This window comes from Arachis hypogaea, chromosome 9 (genome assembly GCF_003086295.3).
Source record: "Arachis hypogaea cultivar Tifrunner chromosome 9, arahy.Tifrunner.gnm2.J5K5, whole genome shotgun sequence".
Lineage (NCBI taxonomy): Eukaryota > Viridiplantae > Streptophyta > Magnoliopsida > Fabales > Fabaceae > Arachis > Arachis hypogaea.
This window is the reverse complement of record NC_092044.1, coordinates 100,035-124,122: the sequence shown is the minus strand read 5'-3', so window position 1 is coordinate 124,122 and position 24,088 is coordinate 100,035. Positions and strand designations below refer to the sequence as shown.

Below are 24,088 nucleotides of genomic sequence, written 5' to 3'. Positions count from 1 at the left end.
TGGTACCTTAAACCCAGGTCAATCTTAGAAAAACATGTAATTCTTTGAAATTGATCAAACTAATCATTAAGACTTGGCAGTAGATATTTTATTGAGCTGACAATAGTCCACACATAAACACATAATCACATCATTCTAGATATTTTATTGAGCTGACAATAGTCCACACATAATTACATCATTCCATCCTTATTCCATCATTTTTCTTTATAAATAGACATATGTTATATACATTTATATTATTTTATTATATCTAATTCAACCAAAATTAAACTTAGAAATTTCTAATTTTTTGGACTTCACTAGTTTTACCAGTTCAATAATCAATCTACTTTATATTTTATTTGGATTTAATTTTTGCACCATCACCTAATATTACTAGCATTTTCAAGCTGTTTGGAGCTTACACATTTGTATATTTATGTGGAGTTAATACTCAAATTAGTCTTTAAAATTATATTCATAGCTCAATTTCGTCCCCAAAATTTCAATTTATTTAATTTGATCCCCTAATTTAATATTTGTGACTCAATTGTATCGGTGTTACTGAGACATTATCCATAGAAAGGCTTGAAAACCCTCCTCCATCTCACTAAATAACGATTAATGGGAAAGGTCATATAAGGAGGAGTGAATATCTGGCATCCGCTATTAAAATTTAACAAGATGATCTGAAATGTAACATTTATTTATGTTTAATCATAGTAGCCGACAAACCAACCATCTCTTCATTCTTGAGCTCTGATACTTGCCACTCCAAAGTTACCTGTAAAAAAAAAAAACATTTAAAAAAGAATGGAAAAAGATAATAAAGAAACTTTCTAATGTACACTGTACAGGAACATACATGCATGCACGAAGTTATCAATTAATCATAACAGCAATTATAACGTTTGGTCCTTCTCTTCTCACTTTAATGAAATTCTTTTGTCAAAAAGAAAAAGAAAAAAATTTCCCTACTTATTATTTGTTCCCCCTATTCAACCAATGTCTCCCTCCTCCACTTTTCCATTCATGTTATTGAATAGGGATATAATTCAGAAACGATAATTAATGTGCATAAATGTTCTAAATGGCCAATTAGTTGTTAACAAATGAAATTTCAATACTGAACAATTATTTGATAGCTGAGGGAGTTGTAAGTAATAAATATGCTCACCTCACGGAAGATATTGCTATATGAAGTCTGCACAAAACCCTACAAAGCAATTAAGAGCTTAGTCAATCTAAATAGAACTTATAACAACCATTTGAATCTGAAAAAGAAAACGAAAAATGGAGAAAGCAGCATACACACCAATTTTTTGAATAGGTTAAGGGATGCTTCATTTGATTCTCCAATTTTGACACGAAAGACATTGATTCCTAAGCTCTCGATAGAAAAGGCCATCATAATCAGAACAGACTCCTTTCCTAGTCCTTTTCCACGGCTATGCTAGCAAAGACCAAGAGAACGATGAGCTTTAATACTGGCTGTCTCAGACGAAATCAAAACCAAAACCTTGCTGTTAAATTCAGGACCAGAAATGGCTTTTATTGTTAAAACTTCCATGATCATCATATAAACAAAAAGTTGATGTAAAGATGTTAGAGGATATAACTAAGAAATAATACAGTTTCTAAAATTTTATTCTGGTCTGATGGGTTATTATACTATACACCAACAGGACAAAGGTTATCGAAATGCAACCGAGAGAAAATGCTTGTATATTGACAATAGACCAGAACCATTCCAGAGTAGACTACAGCTATTTCAGAACAGAAACAAATTCGCCAATTAGTTTTAGGGATGCAAATTTAAAAGAGGAAAGCAGATTCACACTAATAGAAATTCATAAACTAAATGATGTAATCTACCTAACTCAAAGAAACCCATTTTAACTTGTTTTCACCTATATTCTCCTATGCCTACCGCTTTTAACTTTTTTCTGGGTATCTTTTTCTCTTTTTGATAAAAGAATATCACAGAGTAAAGAATGTTATAAGAAGGAAGGTTAGGATGTCGTCCTTACAGGGGGGGAAAAAAAAGAAAAAAGAAATGGTGTCAGAAGATAAGTGAAGCATAGCTTTCCAATCTCTCAATATTCTGAATTTCTGATATTGTAAGAACTCTAAAAAGATCATAAGCATTACACCAAACGAGGCCAAACATCTACATTGTGGTTCAACCAAATACACCATATAGTGGCATATACTGGATATTGCCAAAAAGATTCTGCCTTCACTATTCCCAAAGCAGCAAAAGTAATCAACAAAACCTGATCTAAGATTTACAACTAAACATACCAAATATATCAAGTTAACACAACCTTTGTTCAGGGTTAGATGACAAAGGAGCAATTTCAAGGAGACCCAATAAAGTGACTCTCAAAGGATTCTCTAACATTTAGGTTATCAGTAAAGGTAAAAATTCCAAGAAAAGGAAGAACCATATACAGTATAAAAGTTCTAGATAGGAGAGTTATGCAAGAATAATAGACGATATAGATGAGGAAGGTTAGTATAAAAGACAGCACCTACATGATGATCCTCCTCCAAGTGAAAGTGAGAACAATCACCCACCTTCAAGGAAAGCACAGGTTTGGAGGTAGGAAAAATAAAAAACGAGAAATGAATTTCCAAGGGATAGAATCAGAATGAGTAGCATATGGATAGCAATATAAGCCTCCCAACCATTTCATTCAAGCCATACTTACTACTAATAACTTGATGCCATAAAGAATGGGGCTCCAAAGAAACTACTTTAGCTGGCTGTGCTAGTAAAATTTCTAAATTTCTTCAGCATCTAAACTGCCAATTATTATTATTAGGGAAAACAAAACCTACAATCTCATCCTTGAAAACTCGAGGTATAAACATATTTGTCCCTAGAAAAACCTGTAATTTAGTCACATTATCACAAAACACAGTTTGGCCCTCTAACAAAACTGGTCCATGATATAAAGTTTAGGAAACTAATCACTTGCTGTCTATTTCTAGGATGAATATGTTATCTTGAGCTTTTCAAGGATGCCATTCATTTTCAATAAGAAATGATCTATAAAACATATCCAGTAAAAAGGACTAGAAAAAAACTGGTGAACTCTGAACCAAATATGTTAAAAACTAGTTTATGACATGAAAATTAAAGCTTTTACCTTTTTGGTTCAGCAATCATTACTTCAATCTCTGCCATGTGAGGATTATCCAAGTCATTCATGAAGATATTTACATCACCAACCATGGCTGCAATATAGCATATATTAGTCTCCAATCTAACCAAATTACTTGGAATCAAGAAAATTGCCCATGTAGCTGCAAGCATACCTAACTAAATTGCTGTTCAACTGAACAAGTTGAATCCACGAATATTTAACAACATAAGGATTGCAAGTTGAAACTAATGGAAGCAAGAAGCATGGCGGTGTTCACAAGATTACTACCCGACAACAGATTTTAATGCTCATACACTGATTAAAGAATTAAAAATCTGAATAGCCCCAAGTCAATTAATCAAATCTAAGTCCTTAACGAAATCATGTTGCATCCCTTTAATCATATTGAACAAACCCTGCTACCTATTCATTAAATACCCAAAGCAAGTTCTATTTTGCAAAAACTGAAACTATTCATATTCATACAATAAAATAAATGATAGAGAAAAGCATTATCGATCAGGGGAGTAAAGATTCAGAATATAAGGAGAAATAGAAAATTTTGAACAAAGAGGATTTTCAGAATAACAGCTAGTAAAAGAAGAACTTTTTCTTTTCTGTTCTTCTTAGGTTCCAAAAGATTCCCAAATTTTCCGGTTACTGAAATAGAAAAGAGGGGAAGAAGAAGAAACACAGAGAGATAAGGTCATAAAATCAACAGGAGAGATACCTTCAACATGGGGTTCCCCATGAGAGAAATTTCCAACAAGCAAATCTTTATCGAGTACAATAAACGTCTCCTCTGCAAAAAAAAAAAAGAACAGAATCAGCCATAAACCCTAAATTGCTCAACAAAAATGGAGAGAGAGAGAGAGAGAGAGAGAGAGAGAGAGAGAGAGAGAGAGAGAGAGAGAGAGAGAGAGAACTGTTAAGATCCTGAGACCAGGAAAGTTGCATGTGATACTCTTGGTCGAGGGAGAGAGGTTCTGAGGCAGTAGCCTCAAGAAGGGAAGGGTCTTGCATCCAGGAGTGATACTTGGGCACGTGGGACTCCATGTACGGAACAAGAATGACTTTCTGTCCCTCTAAACTCACACTCCCTTTGCCTCTCGCCGCCATCTCACAATTCAATCACCCCCGGCCCCCGCTTTCTATTATGTTTCTTTTCTTTTTCGCGCCAAGGCTTTCCAGCCGTTAGATTGGAATAAAATAACACAATCGACGGCCAACATTGCTGCTGTTGCTAAAGAGTAGAGTGTGCCCTAAACGAGAAAAAGCAAAGAGGAACACTCATCTGATCGGCGTTGCTCATGGAGAGTCGTCGTCCCCCCACTCAGCTGCGGCAACCACCATACCTCCCTGAGAATGTGATAATGTTGATCCTCTTATGGCTTCCTCTCAAAACCCTGATGCAGTTCAAGTGCGTCTGCCGTTCCTGGAACTCCCTCATCTCCAGCCCGGTGTTCGTCAAACTGAAATATCTCAGATCACCGAAAGGCGCCAACATCATGTTAACCATAGAATATTTGCATGATCCTCAACACCATATCATCCGTGCAGTCCCCTGCTCCGTTCCTTCTTTGCTTAATTCCCGCCTGTCAGCCGCTTCCGTATACAGTTCTTTCCCGATAATGGATGATTACTGGGTTGTAGGTACATGCCATGGCTTGGTCTGTCTCGCTGGCCCTATTTGGGACTCGGAGGATTCCACTGATGAGTTCTGGGTCAAGATTTGGAACCCGGTAACACGAATTGCATCTGGAAGATCTCCAATTTTACCCTGCAATTCCTTTGTGTCGTTAGAGTTAGGTTTCGGTTATGATTACAAAAATGAAGCTTACAAGGTGGTGGCTCTCATCACGAGTTTGGAGGCTGAAAAGGATTCTGAGAAATGTCAGGTGAAAGTTTACACAATGGGAGATTCTGGTTGGAGAGACAAGGGAAGCTTCCCTGCTCTTCCAATTGCAGGAAGAATTAGGAACAAAAATGATGGAATATATATAACTGGCACCCTTAATTGGTTGGCGTTGCGCAACTTCGAGGGTGATAATGCATGGGAAGATGTCACCGCTCTTGATCAAGTGGAGATAGTTTCTCTTGATTTGGGGGAAGAGACATACAAACATTTTGCGCTCCCTGATGGTCTTGATGAACGCCCCATACTTACGCCTGTTCTTGGGGTTTTGAACGAATATCTGTACCTCTGTCATGATTACGACACCACCAACTTTGTTTTGTGGCAAATGAAGGAGTTTGGAAATGCGAGATCTTGGACTCTATTGCTCAATGTTACAAATGAGCATCTTCAACTAGATAGCTTTTTCCTTGTATCAGAGGTGTTTCCACTCGTGCCCATGTGCATGTCTGAGAATGGTGATGTTGTGCTGATCTTAAGCGCAGAAGATATAGCAGTAATTCAGTATGATTTCAAAGATGATAGAGTAGAACGGCATGCAATTCCCAGAGGAGAAGTGTGGATCCAACCGAAAGATTATACTGAAAGCTTGGTTCTGCCTCTGTGACAGTAAGCTTTGCTTTGATTATCTTAACTTATAGTATATCATTAAGGTTATTTTAAATCCTAGCCATTTCATGTAGGATATAGTATCCACTTTTGGTGTAGTCTTAGTGTTACTAATTTGTTTGCTTATTGTATTTGCTGCTTCTAAATTAGTTGGATGAGCATCTATGATTTAAAAGAATAGATGAGATCATTTTTTTAGTTCACCTTTGGGTTTTTGTTATTCTTGGTTGATTCTTCACACACTATTATTTCAACTATCTAGCCTTGTTTTGTTTTTTTATTTAAACTTCTTTCTTCATAAATTCTTCAGTAGCTTCCTTTTGATAGTAATGTAGGTTTCCATGGAATCTATTAAAATGGAAAATAAGCAATTACGAAAGACCTATTGTGTAGATGCTGAATCATTCTATATGAGATTCTTGTGTGTAAAATTTCTGCCATTTTGGTAAGTCCTGGCCTAATTTTTTTTAGTAACGTAAGTGACTAACTTGAATTCCTTTTCATAGTGCTGCTACAGTTGGTTCTATTATAGGGGGAAAATTTCACTTCTGTTTGAACTTTGAATAATTGATATATGCAGCCAGAGCTTCAAGAACTTGATGGATTGTTGATGGTATATGGAGGAATCAAGAGAGGTGGGAAGGATGAAAGGAGAAAGGTGCTATCAAAGTTTCTATTTCAGACTTCAGTTCCCTTGTTTACTTTTGTTGCAATTGAGATTATGACCGTCGTGTAATTTCTATAGCAACTTTCTGATAACAAGTCATTACCTAAATGAATACTTGGGAATTTTAATATCCGACACTTTAGTTTCCCAAGTTTTAGAATATATAAAACAGTCTCTAACGTTTACCTCTGTTAGACAATATAATCTCCTATCGGACTCCCAGTATTTATCATGCTTTCCATCTCGCGCAAGCTATTTCATAACATGTCATAGCAATCATTAGTGTGGTGGCCATATATGCGTTGATACTTACAATATTTCAACCTGTTGCCTCCTTTCTTGCTTCTGATTGGACGTGGATGTGGTAACTTCTTCACTTGACAAATGTCCCTATAAACTTCAACAAGAGATATTCTTAGTGGGGTGTAAGAGTGATACCTCTCAGTCTAACCAGTGTAGTCGTCATTCTTCTTTTGATCCTTCTTGTTATAGCTTTGACCAACTTTTTTTGTTCTGATGAGGTCTTCGTAACTGTGCAGTCTCTTCCATGTTGATGTATTTGTCGGTCCTTTCTTGAACGTCAAACAAGGAGGTTGGATGTCTCTTGGATATGGTCTATGAGAATGGACCATCCCAGAGGCCATTAAAGCCGCAAGCCATTGAATGTCCTGAAGAATAGGATCTATTTCGACTTCAATGCTTGCTCTAAGGTTGCCCAATTCAACAAATATTTTTTCCGTTTGTAAATTTTTTGCTAAATTCAGTGCACTCCTTATGGCATAGGTCTCTGTTGCTAGACTTGACGAGGCTACAATTTTCTCAGTTGTCCCTGTGATTAATCTTCCTGACTTATCTCTGATCACTACGCCTGTAGCACCTTCCCCCAAGTCCTTTCGAAAAGCAGCATCCATATTTGCCTTAATCCACTCTCCGGGTGGTGGCTTCTGCCTTCTAGATCACATTTTGTTTTGTTCGAGTGTTCCATACTTAAACAAGGAGATGGGCCTATCCGCCTATGTAGTAAAAAAAGGAGAGAAAGGATTTTACTTGAGTATTGTGGTTTATTCCTGCCATGCATGAATTAGTATTAGAGTTCTGCTGTTATTAATAAAGTATGAAGAACGTTGAAATCTACATTCAATGAAGGTGACAATTAGAAGCACCATTGAATATTAGTAGGTAGGATTTGATTATGTAGTATGATTGAAAAAGGCAACGATGCAAATTAATTTAGGGGTGTGTTATTTGAATCGTTATATTAATGTATGTATATAAGGCTGCGTTTATTTATAAGCATATGACAATTCAGATTTCAGACATAAATACATACCGTGAAAATTCAAATGCAGTCGATTTTACATGAAGTTGATAATGAGAGCTGTTAAATGATTTGACTGATTTGACTAAATTTTCATCTAACGACTTTCAGCTATTAACTTTACATGAAGTTGATTCTACCTGAGTTTTCACATAGATAGAGATGTAACTTTTTTTTATTGTCAACATCAATTTTTTATAATTATATGTTTTATTATTGTATTTTTTCTTTTTAAATTTTGTATAAAAAAATTAAGATAAATCAAATTTTTTATTATTTATTTTATTTTATTTTATATTCAGTTTATTATCAAATAAAATATAAATTATTCATTTTCATTTTATTTTTAATGTTCTACCAAACGTAGTCTAAGCTAAGGTAAATTGAATGGCGTGATCAACTTTTTCAAATTTTAAATGTCCAAAATTCGAATCCGTCTTTAATCAACAATTTCACTTGCGTGTCATGTACTCTTCTTACCTCCAAATTGCGCTTGTCTTTCAAAATCCTTTATTCCCTCCAAAATTTCAGTGGCTTTTCAAATTCCCAAAAATCAAAATGCCAAGCCAGTGAACCACCGATACCTTCATAGATCCCGCCCAAAAGATGTTCCTCTCTCATTCTCTCTATAAATGTTCAATCCATGATCCCCAAACTTACCCATCACCATTCACCATCAAAGATCCTTCTTTAATTCTCATCCTCGATTCATTCAATGGCTTCCTTCAAGCACCCAACTCCCTTTATCTCCGGCAAGGATCGTTACCCTTCTGGCGAGGTCCATGTTATTGTTGGTCCCATGTTTGCAGGAAAAACTTCTTCCCTTCTTCGCCGTATCGAATCCGAAGTTGACAATGGCAGGTATTAATGAATCTAACATGCTCTGTTTAAGTGAATTAGTGGATGGGTTGTGCGTTTTTTGGTTTTTAACAATCGTTTTGAAGTCTTTAATAGTATCTTGTTTTTGTTGCTCTACTCGGCTGGAAAATTTTGATAACTTGAAATGAGATAATCTGAGTGGGAATTCTGTTACCCTCGGCTCAAACTGAATCACGATGAAACTTTGGTGTTTTGGTGGGGAATCCCTTCCTTTTCAGTTACTGCTGACTATACATGCTTCACCACATAATTTTTTTCTCTTGGAACGAATAATAAAAGAAGAAAGAGTAGTACTCTTTAAACTGAAAAACTGTGATCTGATAGTGATTTGTAGAATCTTCTGCTGGGGGCTAATTCCTCTTTATGTTTAAATTATGTTATGTTGTGAAGAAACGTGGCTATGTTAAAATCAAGCAAGGATACAAGATATGCCATTGACTCGGTTGTGACACATGATGGGATTAGATTTCCTTGTTGGGCATTGCAAGATCTGATGTCATTCCAAGAAAAATATGGTCATGATGCTTATCGAAAGGTAGTCTTGATATTTCATTATGTTACAGTTGACTATTGCTTAGGGTATATTGCTTATTTGAATTTGTGGTGCTATAGTTGCATAGTTGATATAGTAATTTAGTTCTCTTATAGAGGAGCAAAGCGATACCCTTAGCTAGATGTAATGTTGGCTGAATGTTAGTAGTATTTTGGATGCAGTTGGATGTGATTGGTATAGATGAAGCTCAATTTTTTGAGGACCTATATGAGTTCTGCTGCAAGGCTGCTGATGAAGATGGTAAAATTGTGATTGTTGCTGGCCTGGATGGTGATTACTTGAGGTACTTTATGCAGATATTCTAATCGTTGTTGTGTTCAGTACCTTTGTTTTACTGCGCTGGAAATGTTACCAATCTGGATGTTTTTCAAACCTTTTTTTCTGCTATCTATGTTCTTCAGGAAAAGCTTTGGTTCTGTGCTTCACATAATACCGCTTGCTGATACTGTAACCAAGTTGACAGCTCGATGTGAATTATGCTGCAAGCGTGCTTTCTTCACTCTCAGGAAGACACAAGAGACACAAACTGAACTGATTGCTGGTTCTGATGTCTACATGCCAGTGTGCCGATATCACTATATTAACAGTGAAGTTGTCACTGAAACTTCAAAGAATGTGTTGGAATCTGTCAAATGCAACAATGATTCACTTCTTGATGTAGCCACAAGCTTTTAGTGTGGAGATACATAAAACTTGCCCCAAAATGATTTTTGGAGCATATTGTCCATTGCTATTAGTTAATTCAACAAGTTATCTTGGAATTTTGGTTGTCATAGGGTCTATGTAGTTGTATATAGATATAATTATAAATATACTGGTATTCAATAGTGGTTTTTAATTATTGTTGCGTTATCATATTTCAATGAAAGAAGTATTGCTTATCCTATGTCCTATGACATGAAATTTTGGTATTTAGACGTTTTTTCTTTTTGGATGTTAACCTTTTGTAAAAGCATCTGTTTACTTTAGGCAAAATTGTCAACATACAATTCTATTTTGTAAATCGCGTAGTATCTGTCATTTTATTTTGCAAATTACCTTTCATATTCTTCGTTTTCAAACTGGAGGTTCTTCCCGATGAGAATTCAATGTACACCAAAGATACTAAATAACTATAAGGTGTAAATGGTCCATGACTAGAGCTAGAGCAAAAAGAGTAAGACTAAAAAGCAGCTTTTTTGCAAGACTAAACTAGCCATGGAGGAAAAGACCAAGAGTAATCAGATTGTATGTGAATTGCGAAAATGGACCATCCTTCTTCAGCTTTAAGAGTAGCCAAATGCAGCATGAATAAGTGACTTGGAGACCTAAGATGAAGCCAAATTTAAGTGATTCAAAATGATAACAGAAATGGTTGGAATTATTGTCCTTTTTCTTGTGATTTTTGTGTAGTTTCCAATAACTTCAATTTCAAGAGCATTTTGATTTTCTATTCAGATTTGCATATTTAAGGGCCTAGACCATTATGATGCATAATGGTACTCTTTTTTAAGAAACTGTGCTGGCAGGATGTTTTTCTTAGTTGGATTATTCTTAGTAATGATGGGGTATCCTTTCTTAGTCGATTTAGGCCTTAGTCGGTTATTGGATGAACTACAATGTTATCTTCAGCTTCACTATAAACAGGATATGATGTAAAACGACACGATAAAAATTATGAATTTTGAGTTTTCCCTCATTGAGAGCTTCCCCTTTCTTCTTGGTAACGAGCTAAATTTGATCTCATCAATATAATGTGACGCTGCGGATTATCATTGGACTTCGAAGTCTCAATTCCATTTTGTTCGTTTGTTTAAATAAGCAGAAAAATCTGTACCGCTACAAGGTTCAATCCCATGGGATCTTCTACTCTGATTTGTATTACTGTTAATAAAATATCCTTTTTCCTTGGAAGCAAAAACAATTTACCTTATACATAGGTATAGAAAAAGTAAAGTGCAAAATTGTATGTTTCATCTACGAGTAAATACCCATAATAGTCCCTGAGATTCACGCAATTACTCATAGTAATCCCTGAGATTTCGATTTCCCTATTGTAGTCCTCCAGATAGAGCTCCGAGCACTCAAACTAGTCCCTGGCCATATTTCAGGTGATGACTCATCATCGGAGCGCTGACGTGGCCTAGGATTACCACGTGGGACATGTCCAAAATGACGTCGTTTTGGGTTTGGCACCCTTGGAAGCCAAAAACGACGCCGTATAGGTGTTACTTAATATGAAAAACAGTTTTCTCCACCAACACAAACACTTCGTCTCTTCTTCTTTCACCCTCTGAGTTCTTCTTCATCTCCCCAACAATGGCGTAGCCGTAGGGTTGTATGTGCTGGGTTAACAAAAATTTGAGAGAAGAAGTCATCTGATCAGAAGTTGTTGTTGCTCTTCCCTTCCCTTCCTTCACCACAAAGACGAGGTTCTGACGTTGTGATCAGACTCAAGGTAACTTTTTTTTATTATTTTGCATTTTGAATACAGTGTTGGTTGATGATAGCATTGGTCAGTGTTGTTGAGGTTCTGGAGTTTTGGTGTCATTGTAGTGTCTAGGGTTTGAATCTTGGTTGGGGTTTGTGGGGTTGCTGTAATACCCGAATGAAACAGGGAAGAAACAGGGAGAAGTATGGATGTTTGGAAAAAAATGTTTTCTTGTGGTGATTATTTTTCCTTTTTAATGCATGAGTAGGCTTTCAAATTCTCCCTATGTATTGTAAAAATTTTAAATTTCTTGCAGATGGAGGAGAAGTTGGACATCATGTTTCATCATGGGGGTGACTTCAAAAAAAATGCAGAAGGAATTATGATATATTCTCCGGACAATAAGGCCTGTTTAGGTGATCTAGACACTGATACTCTGGATGTGTTCTACATACGGAACTACCATAAGGAGCTTGGGTACAATGACATTAAACAGTGCTGGTGGCATGTTCCTGGAAAATGTTTGGAGAAGGGGTTGAGAAATGTAAACAGTGACAAAGAGATAAGAGAGATGGTGAATTGTGCTAGGACAAATGAGGGATTGATTGATATATTTTTCGAGCATACAGTGTCAGTGCCGGAGGTGTTAGAGGGAGATAACACAGTTGTGTACTTGGATGATCATGGTGGAGAGGGATGTAATGCAGGTACAGATACTGATGCGAGTCCCCCAGTTACAGAGACTCATGCAATCATAGTTGCTCTTAGGGGTGCACATGGGCCGGGTGAAGCCGGGTTTTAGGTGACCCAGACCCGGCCCGAAATATAGACGGGTCTATTTATTAGACCCAGACCCGGCCCTAGACCCGATGAAACCAACAGTCTTTCGGACCACAATTAAACCGGGTGAAAACCGGGCCATAACCAACCCTTCTTCAAAATTAAAACATAATCACAATCAATACCAAAGCATCATCACAATCAATAGTCCAATACTAATATTGTCTAATAACACTAAATATTTAAGTCAATACAAATAACACAATAATATGCATTAGTCTAAAGTCAATACAAATAATACAATAATATTTAAGTCAATACAAATAAAATGTTAAGGTTTACAATACATAAGAATAATCATCCTCTATCAATAGCCATTAATGTTGTCAACTTGTTCCTTGTGATGTGGATGCATTAGTGAAACCTACAAAACATATAAAATAACTCATTTTTCATATAAATGATTATTACTTGAAATAAATAAGTCACAAATACTAAAGATATCATAAATGTACCTTCAACAATCTTCTGACTGTTATCAAATTGATCAAACTCTTGATCTCCAACGTCTTGTTTAGAAGGGCACAACCAACTTTGAGTGCATATCAAAGCTTCAGCCATTAATGGTGACAAAGAGCTACGAAAGACATCAAGCACACGTCCACCGGTGCTGAAGCATGATTCAGAAGCAACAGTTGAAACCGGAATACCCAAGATGTCGCGGGCTATGAGAGAAAGAATCCTGTATTTTGAAGCATTCACTTTCCACCAAGTCAATATATTAAAATTCTCATCTTCCACAGTATCCTCGGCCAAATATCTCTCCACATCTGACTTGCTATCTGCATTAGCCTTCTCTCTTTTTTGTTTTTTCCACATATTCACTCGATTTTCAGAAACGCCCTTGGCACCAGCTGAGATTTTAATATTGTCATCCAATACAATACTAGATGAATCTCCACCATCATCCCTTCCTTTATCATCGACAACCTCTTTTTCATAAAACTTATGCAATGTATCTAATGTGAGTTTAACAACACCAGTCATGCTAGTAGATACTTCCTTGTCATAGACATCCTCCAAACACCAACAGAGATAATCTAGTTTGTACCAAGGATCCAATACAACAGCAACAAGTAACAATGGATTAAATTTGTCAACTGGTCCCCAATATTTATCATATTTATGTTTCATAGAGCATGCCATACTTCCTAACAAATCAGATTGATTGTGGCTCCAAGATGTTAATTGAGAAGCAACAGATGCAATTTCATGAAAACATATGTTAGATGTAACATGCAAGGAAGATGAGAAAGTCAAAGTTATCTCATAGAAAACTCTCAAAAAATCCATGAATAACCTAGCATGTTGCCAATCAAGGGGCGTAGGTGGACCAATTTTCTTTTTTCCCCCACTATCCTCTCCAAACCATCTAAGAAAATCAGGTTCTTGATCATAAAGTCTATCAAAAGCTTTTTCAAATTTCTCGGCATGTTCCAACATTAGATAGGTAGAATTCCACCTAGTTGGAACATCCAAGCACACAAGACTTTTAGATTCAATTAATTCAGCCTCAATGCAATCTTTAAATTTTTTAGTCCTTTGAGGAGAGGACCTAACATACCTTACAGCATTTCTAATGCTTTCAATTGAAGTGTGTTGCTCTTTAATTCCTTCATTCACTACCAAATTAAGAACATGAGCACAGCATCTCACATGTATATACTTTCCTCCACACACTAACCCACCTCTTGCACCTAATTTCCTTTGAAGATAAGTAATAGCTCCATCATTCGAAGTTGCATTATCCACTGTGATTGTGAAGACTTTTTCAATTCCCCACTCTCTCAAGCATTTCTCAATTTCTCTTCCAACAGTGTCACCCTTGTGGTTCTCAATTTGACAGAAATTTATAATTCTCTTTTGTAACATCCATTCTTCATCAACAAAATGTGCAGTCAAGCTCATATAAGTATAGTTTTGATTTGATGTCCAGCAATCTGTTGTCAAACAAACCCGAGCACATGACTTTGCCAACCATTCTTTTAGCCTTTTCTTCTCATCTAAATAAAGTTGAAAGCAATCTCTTGAGACTGTCATCCTAGATGGTACCGTAAATCTTGGCTCAAATCGACTTAACATCCTACGAAACCCAATCCCCTCGACAAATTTAAACGGCATTTCATCAAGTACAACAAACTCAGCTACAGACTTCTTACAATCTTCTAAGTTATAACCCTTAAAAGCATTGCATAGATTCTCTTCTTCAATTTTGGGCATGTACCCATGAAGTGTACCCTTCTTCCCCGCTTTAGTAAATATCCACTTATGAGCACTCTTTAAATGCTTATTTAGAGAATTTGTGCCATGTTTAGTAGGATGACAACCGTATTTTTTCTGGCAATGATTACATTTAGCTTGGTGCAGTCCCTTTGTCTCAGTTAATGGAAGTTGAGTAAAATGCTGCCAAACATACGATTTCTTTCCCCTTGTTCGAGCAGCTTCTAGATTCTCCATTTTTTCATCAGAATTTTCTTCATTAGCTTCTGGTTCAGCAGGAGTTGTGGCAGCATCAATTGCAGGATCAGCAACATTTTCAGCTTCAATTTCCATTGTTTTATTCTCCTCCATAAATTCTGAAGGAATGCAATTATCTCCTCCTTCCATTGTTCGTTACCTAAACTGGCTAAGCAAACAAAATCAAGAACAAATTCAACAATAATCAGCAAATCAGAAAGATAGAAATCTTATAATAAAACATGAAAAAACAAATCAGTAAATATACAATAAACACAAGTAAAAATTTAGAAATCAGTACAAAATCAGTAAACCCAGAAAATCAGTAACTAATTATCATAACAGATTCTTGTAAGGATTAGAGGGCAAAGATCAAGTTCAACTGCAACATATAAAATGGCTTACATACAAGTAATGATTAAGCAATCAACCAAACAAACAAAAATGATCATACAATAAAGAAAAAAAAAGATGCTTACATACAATTAATCATCAACCAAACTAGGCCAAGAACCCATGATATTCGTGTCATATATTCCAAGAAGTAGCAACAAACACTATTTTTAATTTTAAGAGTAGACTTTCACCAAAAAAAAAAGAAACTTTTAAAGAGAGTAGACAAGGAAGGTGAGATCCTAAATTAGGAAATACAGTGCATTATACGCTCATTTGCTTTTGGGGAAACATCGAAGCTTCTTGCATAGACTCTCTCCCTGATAGAGACATACATTAAGAAAGGGACCAATATTAATTATGAAGTTGATAGGAGATAATGATCAAGGTTGTTAAAGCTAACCTGCCAAAGTAGAACATAAGTCTCTAGCTATGCCAATATGAGTTTTGTGAAAAAGAATGCAGATAAGAAAACAGCTCTCCTAAGGAGTTGAAGAATAACTAGAGAAACCAACTAGTACCATTCTGCATATTTTCATGAATGATCAACATCTGACAACTCAAAATTGACCCACCAAAAACGAGCAAAAATTTGACTCAAACTTGTTATCACTGCTTAGCTGGGTATTTTTAGACTAGTTAAGAACAAACACTAGAAGGCAGAATAAGGATTATACAATATCCAATCTTTCTCTTCAGCATATTACACTAACAATTCCTCTTTGTCCTGTATGCAGGGGATGATGCAACTTGAAAGAGTCACAAATGGCCAAACAATGCCAAACATCTTAAACCAAGCTTTGCTTCATACTCTCAATATATGAACATGTGAATGCGTAGTAAACAGTGAATCAGAACAAAAAATAAGCTAAACACACAATCACACATCAACAGCCACACACACCTAATCAGAGTTCTAATAATGAAAATCAACACCTACAACCAAAATTCACAAATTCTGTTTATCAAAAACCCTAATCCTTAATCAAAATATTAATGACATAATAAAATTAATTACTTACCTGAGCAGAAGACCTGAAAAGAAGACCAAAGAAGAGAGCAGAGCAGAGGAAGCAGGAATAGCATAGCAGAGCAACTTCACCGAGAAGCAGGGTAGCACCGTACGAAGAGCTTCGGCGGTGACTGGGGTGAAACACGGAAGGTTGTGAAGAGATGAGAAAGGGAGGAGTCGGCGACTGCGTGTTGGGTGCCGCGAGACTTGGAGTGGGCCGTGGGGAGAGAAGATGGGGTCAGGGTCACTGGATCAGCCTGCGCCGTGGGGAGTGGCGACTGCCAGAGCCGGAGTGGGGCGTGGGAAGTGCCGGAGTGGGGACTTGGGGTGTGGGGGTGAGCCTCAATGGCTGAGGGCTGAGGCGCTGAGCTGCTAAAGGAGGCACGAGGCAGTGAATGTGATGACTGATGCGTGTTCTGTGTTGCCCTAGCCCAGTAACGCGTTTGTGTGTGTGTAATGTTTATTTGGCCGGGCCATGGGCCGGGTCCGGGTGACCCGAGCCATGGCCCGGTCCCGGCTTCACTTCCCTTTTTTGATTTCACTTTTTTCCCGGGTCCACCCCGGGTCACTTCGGGTCCGGGTCTTCGCGGCCCAAATTCCTTCGGGGCCGGGCCGGGTCATCGAGCCGGTCCGGGTCTGTGCACCCCTAGTTGCTCCTCCTATCCCTAAGGTTGTACCCAACACTTCTTGCAAATCCAGTCCCAAAAAAAAAACAGAACATCTCCACGGCAATCACAACCATCACACTCCAAAACTGCCAATCCTTCCAAAACAACCAAACCTGTGAAGAAGACCAACTCCTCAAAAGTCACCAAGCCCACCAAGCCCACAAAGCTCACGAAGCCCACCAAGCTCACCAAGCCCACCAAAATCAGCCAGCCCACGAAATCCAGTCAGAACACTAAATCAGATAGGAGCAAGAAGCAGAAACTGTCCAAGAGACCAAGTATTTCCAGGAGACCCTGTACACGGTCTGCTGCTAGAGGATTTACTAGCAAAGTGTTTAACAATGAAGTTCCCTTTGATTTATCTTCTGACTCCTCTGATAGTGAAGAGGATAGCATGTTCAAGCCAGGTCCGGATGAGGGTAGTTCCTCTAATTCTGAGGCTACAGGGAGATCTTAAAACTGGGAGTAAGATTAGGAGAAACATGACACATGCTACGGCGGGTAAGAGAAATATTAGTCCACTAGGTAAAGGGAAAGAGAAGATATTACATGAAGACGATGGTTTGGTGGAGGAGGTGAGCGACGCTGAGGTTGACCTTGGGTTTGTGGGTTGTGTTCATGAAGGGGTAGAGTATGGACTAGACCCAGGTGTTGACTCTGATGGCACCAATTCTTGGCACTCGGAGGAGATGAAGACATCTCCAAACTCAGAAGATGAGCTGGAGGAAGGAAATGAATCTGAAGAGGCAAGTCCGCTGTTTAGGGAGGGTGCAAGGTTTGGAGAGCTGCACCTTGAGGTAGGCATGAAGTTCGGAACTAAATAGGAATTTAGAGAAGGTTTGAGAGAATATACAATCCAAGAGGGAAGAAGCATAAAGATAGTGAAAAATGATAACATTAGGTGCAGGGCGGTGTGTAAGGTGAAAGAGTGCCCATGGGTGGCTTATGCATCTAGAGACCATGAAGACACATGTTGGCAAATTAAGACATTCAATGATGACCACACTTGCCCAAGAGAGGACAAGAATAGGGCTGCTAACAGGAATTGGGTATGCAGCAAGCTTGTGAAGAAGGTAAGAAAGTATCCAAATTTTAGACACTGCGAGGCTGCAACTTACTTCAAGACACGGTTTGACTTGACTCTGAATAAAAACTCAATATCCAGGGCATTAATGGATGCAAGAAGTGTAGTGTATGGGGATGAGAAAGAACAATATAGGATGGTTAGGGATTATGTAATGATGCTGTTGAAGACTAATCCCGGTTCCACTGTACAAATATGCACCACCCCCCAACCAGGTGATGAAGTTACCTTTGAAAGAATGTATATATGCTTAAGTGGCTGCAAAAACGGGTTCAAGGCTGGTTGCCGACCTTTGATAGGTCTGGATGGTGCTTTCCTGAAGACCCGGTTTGGTGGACAGATTTTGTCAGCCGTGGGGTTAGATGCTAATCATCGTATCTATGTCATAGCCTGGGCTATTGTCAGAATGGAGAATACAGAGACATGGAGATGGTTTCTCGAGCTACTTCATCAGGACTTGAGGCATTATAAAGAGCATGACTAGTGCTTCATATCGGATATGCAAAAGGTGTGATTTAATTTCAATGTCTCGCTTTGATTTTATGTGATCTTATATTAAGAATTGTGTTGTTATGCTTACTGTGAATAATTGTGCTTTCATTAGATTTTGATGGTTAGTTTTTAGTGTAAGACCTTTGATCATTGGATTATTGGATTTTCATGGTTGGTTATTAGGAAAAGAATTCTGCTGTTATGCTTACTTGAAGAATTGTAGCTTCCATTCGAGTATGATGGTTAGTTATTTTGTTAAGAATTTTGCTGTTTTGCTTATCTGCATAGACTGTGAGATGATTGGATCTTCATAGTTACTTATTAGGAAAACCATTGTGCTGTTATGCTTGCTTGAAGAATTGTGCTTTCATTATGCTTGTAGTGCATTTTACGGAGAACTTGTAATTACTGGTTTTCTCATTAATCTAGCTGTCCTATTAAACGTTAGGGACTTTTATGGGTCACGACTATCAATTGTAGGGACTATTATGGGGATGGTAATCAAATGTAAGGGACTATTATGTCTTACGATTATAATGTCAGGGACGATTATGTGTCTAACATTTAATGAATCGGGCAGGGACTGATATCAGCAGTGAAAGCGGTGATGCCTGATGTGCATCACCGTTTCTGCGTCTGGCATTTATGGAAAAATTTCAACAAGAACTGGAAGGACTTACAGCTAAGGGGACTTCTGTGGGAATGTGCAAGGGCAACAACATACCAAGAATTCAGGGATGGAATGGAGAAGATCAAAAGGTTAAACGAGGATGCCTGGGCATACTTAGAGAAGTGGCCTATGGATGCTTGGACCAGGAGCTTATTCAGCCATAAGCCGAAATTAGATAGCATCTGTAACAACGCCTGTGAAGTGTTCAATGCTAAGATCCAGGATGCACGAGCCAAACCCATCATAACATTGCTGGAGGAGGTAAGGATGTTTGTTATGCGAACCATAGCGAAAAACAAGGTGAAGCTGCAGAATCACATTGGGAAGCTCACACCTGTTATAAAGAGCAGGCTGGAAAAGGTGAGGAAAGAATCCAAGCATTGGAAGCCTATTTGGACTGGGGATAACGGATGCGAAAAATTTGAGGTGCACGGACATTCAACCAACCATGTTGTGGACATAGGAAAGAAATTGTGCACATGCCAATTTTGGATGCTAACGGGTAAGTTAATTGTGTTTATGCATTTTACTTTATTCAGCCATAACTATTATCATAGTTCATCTCACTATTTGGCACCTGCAGGTATCCCGTGTGTGCACGCTTGTGCTGCCCTGTCTCGTGTGAATAAACAGCCAGAAGACTTCTGTCACAGATGGCTGACCATGGACTCATACAAGGAAACTTATAACCACCACATTAATCCAATTCCGGGTCAACCACTGTGGGAAAAAGCAGAGGACTGTAACAGGCCACATGCCCCTAAAATCAAGACAAAACCTGGAAAACTAAAGATGAAGAGGAGGATGGATGCGGACGAGAAGAGTGCTTTTGGAACTAAGAAGCCTAAAGTTGACCCAAAACTCTCAGGCAACACTGCAGATGGTGTACACCTAAAGAGACAGCTGAGTGCCTTTACATGCAGTTACTGTGGTGATAAGGGGCATACAAAGAGAGGCTGAAAAAAGAAAAGAGATGCTGATGCTGCTACTGCTGCTGCTGCAGCAGCAGCCGCTGCCGCCGAGGCAGCTGAGAAGAAGAAAAATGATGAAGTTCATATTGTGCTTGAGAAGCCGGTTCAGCAGCCCCAAGACGTTTCTGGCCAAGCAGATTTGGGAAGCAATCCCCAAGAGATCGAATTAACTCAGCCTTCTGCTTCTGAGTAAGAGGATTCTGGAAAGGTAACTAAAATTTTACATATGAGTATGTTGTTATTTCCATGCATAAATAATAGTTAACGCCACTTATTTCTCCTATAGGATCCTGCACCGAAAAGACCTTCCAAGCTGTCACCACGAAGACGATCCTCTAATCAGCCAACCGCACCAACAGTGAATCCCTTGCAGGGTGCATCTTCAGCAACATCTTCAAAGTTTGCCAACTTGATGCAATTCATCCCAACGCCAGGATTTAGGCCCCCAAGAAAGAAGAATTGAATACTTTAGATATATGTACTTAGGAGTTTCTGTTTTGTGTTTTGTTATTAGTCTTTTCCATCGTATAATGACTAGATGGTGAACTGTGATGCAAAGGCCTTTTTGGTATGCCTTGGCCTTGCTTTTGATGAAACTACAGATAGCAGCAACATAGTTTCTCGGCTGCCTTTTACAGTCAACTTTTGTTGTTTCTTGATAGACAATGGAATTTATGTTAATATACTATGCTATGTGGTTTACCATTCAAGAAGCAGTTTCTTTATTTTTTTCATACACAATGGAATTTAAATTAACAACAATTTCAGAGGTAATAACACTTTTCATTCCATCAAGAAGCAGATTTTTACAAATGTTGATAACAAGAAACCCAAAACCACCAATTCATTCATCATTTACAATACAAGATCACCAACAACACTGTCAATACACACACACCTAACACTAACAACTGGGTCATCACTTTTTGCATCTGGACATCCTCCTCTAACCTTCGAAGCCTCCAATCAACGTTGATCTTCACTTCATCACCACACGATTCTGACTTTTCAACCTGTTCCTCATTCATAGAATCTGCCCACACAAAAAGCCCGCACCATCTCTTCCCACTTGTCTGCAACCAATAAAGGATCAAAGTTTAGAGAGGAACAGCATAAGAATAGTCAGGGGAGGCATAACAACACAAGAACAGTCAGGGGAGGAGAATAACAGCAACACAAGTGATTACTCTAACCTACATTATAATTGGGGCAGCCATAGAACGGTTTATTCAGATTTGAATCTGTGCCAGACCATCAGAGAACTGGCCTACAGCCACAGTCGCACCATTCTGGCGGGACCGATCTTCTGCTCTTCGTTTGCGTTCTACTCCGGTTCCAGTTAGATGGGGAATGAACAGAGTTTCCACCTGCAGTTCTACCTCCACCCATCATCGACATGAGTAGCAGCCCCAGATGAGAGTGCATGAACAGGAACAAGTGTATGGAAGAGGAAGAAGAAGAGGTGAACAAGACGAAGAGGGGAGGTGCATGAGAATTTGGGAATTTAGGGTTAATTATACTATGAGGGACCAATCTGGGTAAAAATTGGAACTTAGCCAACTCAGCTAGCCGTTGGCAGCAGTCCAGCGTGGCAATCCTAGGCCACGTCAGCGCTCCGGTGATGAGTCATCACCTGAAATATGGCCAGGGACTAGTTTGAGTGCTCGGAGCTCTATCTGGAGGACTACAATAGGAAAATCAAAATCTTAGGGATTACTATGAGTAATTACGTGAATCTCAGGGACTACTATGGGTATTTACTCGTTTCATCTACGCTAGCCCCAACAGACCACACAAATGTAATGGCACCGCATCGGCACATGTCGGAAGGCGACAAGGTCCATGTTCATAGCTTGCACGAAGCAGGTTTTCAGACAACCCAAATCATGGGATTTTTTGTCTATCTCACAGGTGGTTATCGCAATTTGTATTTTATAAAGAAGAATCTATATATCTTGGTAAACACATAATAAATCGAATTGGAATGTCAATTTATTCATTAGGTTACGTGCATGTAAATCGACTTAGACATATAATCGATTTACTTGGTTGCCGGTAGCATTGCGTAAATCGAATTGAGCTCATTTGATTGGTTAGGAGGTCTAAACAATCACACATAAATCGAATCAATCCCGTAGAATTACATGTATATCTACTAACTCGAATCAGGCTGATTCGATTTAGTGCTAACATTGCTAAATCCAATATAGCTATTGTATCGAATTATTTAAAAAATGACTATTAAGGAAATGCACATAATAGTTTTGGCTTTGGGTGATTCACATAATTTTGACATATTTTTAGTTTATTTCGATGTTTTGCCTTATATAAAAGTACCATATATAAAGATTCCTTATTTTAAACTAACGTTTTTTGCTGTAATTTATGTTTGGGAATTAAATATCACAATAAATATCTTGTAACAATTTTTTTTATTTATTATTAAATATTAAAGTGAAGTAAATGAATTTATCCTTATAAACTTCAACGGGCTAAGTTAATTGATTAAGTAATGGTAACTATAAATTTTTTTATTCTTTATTACGTATATTAAACTCCGCCTATGTTACATTTGCGGTACATAGCCAGTTCCAAACCCGGATAAAGGAGGAGGGTTGTGTTAGGTCTTCGGTAACCAACATAAAAATATAGTCGAACTCCCATGACATGAATCAAAGACATTATTGCGCTAAAGCTAGGTCGTTGCCCGGAAGCAACGCGCCGTATGGCTCGAGTACGGTGTCAAAGCAAGAGCCGCTGCATCGGTGCCCGAATGTAGTGTTAAATGAGCAAGGGTTCTCGCATTTTCGTGAACGAACGAGGGTAAATAAGCTAGTTCACAAAGTAAAAGGTAAAGGTCAAAGCGACATAAGATTGAGATTTGGGACATGGAACATAGGCACTCTAACAGGAAAGTCCATGGAGGTGGTGGATACCATGACAAGGAGGAAGATTAACATTATGTGCCTACAAGAAACGAAATGGGTTGGTGCAAAGGCTAGGGAGTTGGATACTTCTGGTTTCAAACTTTGGTATACAGGAAAGGTGAAGAATAGGAATGGAGTTGGAATAATTGTGGATAAGCAGTGGAAGAATGACGTAGTGAATGTCAAGAGGGTGAGGGATCGGATCATCTCTATCAAACTTGTGGTGGAGGGAGGTGCTTTCCATGTGATTAGCGCCTATGCACCACAAGTGGGTTCGGACGAACAACACAAGATAAGGTTTTTGGAGGATCTAGAGAATTTTGTTCAATGCTTACCTTTGGGAGATAAGATTTTCTTAGGAGGAGATTTAAATGATCATGTTGGGAGAGAAGTGACTAGATATGGGAGTATTCACGGAGGTCATAGTTTCGGGGTGATCAATGCCGAGGGTATAACTATTTTGGACTTTTCCTCAACCTTTGATCTTCTCATCGCAAATACATGTTTTAAAAAGAGAGACGAACATCTTATAACCTATAAGAGTGGCATGACAAGCTCTCAAATCGACTTCTTCTTGTTGAGGAGAGTCGACCGGAAATTTTGCATTAACTGTAAAATTATCCCGGGAGAGAGTTTGACAACACAACATAGGGTGCTCGTCATGGATTTTCGCGTTGAGCAAAAGTTGAGGAAAAGACATCATACGAAGAATCCAAAGACGAGGTGGTGGCGGATGAAAGGTGAGGAACAAAGAAGCTTCCTAAGACGGGTAGGAGAAGAGGCAAGGTGGGATGGGAATGGAAGCGCGGAAAAGATGTGGAGGGAGATGAAAGAGATTATTAGAAGAACAACAAAAGAAAGTTTTGGTGAATCTAAAGGAATAGGACCAAGAGACAAGGAGTCCTGGTGGTGAAATGCGAGTATACAAGAAAAGATAAAGATAAAAAGGAAATGCTTTAAAGAGTGATCTTAAAGCATATGAGGGTCTCTAAAGATAAAGATAAAGATAACTGGGAAAAATATAAGGCGGCTAAAAAAGAGACAAAAGTGGCTGTAAGTGAAGCAAGAACAAGAGCATATGAGGGTCTC

General features: G+C 38.2%; 3 protein-coding genes across 4 annotated transcripts; 2 read left to right on the top strand and 1 right to left on the bottom strand.

Moving 5' to 3' along the window:
- Positions 1 to 471: 471 nt before the first annotated feature.
- LOC112709668 (GCN5-related N-acetyltransferase 9-like) lies at positions 472 to 4,324 on the bottom strand. The gene is made up of 6 exons (XM_025761553.3): positions 4,061 to 4,324; positions 3,865 to 3,936; positions 3,138 to 3,225; positions 1,298 to 1,430; positions 1,160 to 1,198; positions 472 to 766 (listed from the first exon to the last, which is right to left on the bottom strand). The coding sequence occupies exons 1-6, from the start codon at positions 4,251 to 4,253 to the stop codon at positions 686 to 688; spliced, it is 606 nt and encodes a 201-aa protein (XP_025617338.1). The 5' UTR covers positions 4,254 to 4,324; the 3' UTR covers positions 472 to 685.
- A 120-nt stretch (positions 4,325 to 4,444) lies between these two features.
- LOC112709666 (F-box/kelch-repeat protein At3g23880-like) lies at positions 4,445 to 7,591 on the top strand. 2 transcript variants are annotated; one of them, XR_011866159.1, is made up of 3 exons: positions 4,445 to 5,658; positions 6,239 to 6,316; positions 6,865 to 7,591. XR_011866159.1 is itself a non-coding variant. In XM_025761551.3 (2 exons), the coding sequence occupies exon 1, from the start codon at positions 4,445 to 4,447 to the stop codon at positions 5,654 to 5,656; it is 1,212 nt and encodes a 403-aa protein (XP_025617336.1). In that variant the 3' UTR covers positions 5,657 to 5,658; positions 6,239 to 6,494. The 2 variants fall into 2 exon arrangements, 1 of the variants encoding a protein (XP_025617336.1); XM_025761551.3 differs by lacking the exon at positions 6,865 to 7,591 and having other exon boundaries at positions 6,239 to 6,494.
- Positions 7,592 to 8,234: 643 nt separating this feature from the next.
- Positions 8,235 to 9,978, top strand: LOC112709665 (thymidine kinase a-like). The gene is made up of 4 exons (XM_025761550.3): positions 8,235 to 8,504; positions 8,913 to 9,057; positions 9,237 to 9,358; positions 9,477 to 9,978. The coding sequence occupies exons 1-4, from the start codon at positions 8,359 to 8,361 to the stop codon at positions 9,748 to 9,750; spliced, it is 687 nt and encodes a 228-aa protein (XP_025617335.1). The 5' UTR covers positions 8,235 to 8,358; the 3' UTR covers positions 9,751 to 9,978.
- Positions 9,979 to 24,088: the final 14,110 nt, after the last annotated feature.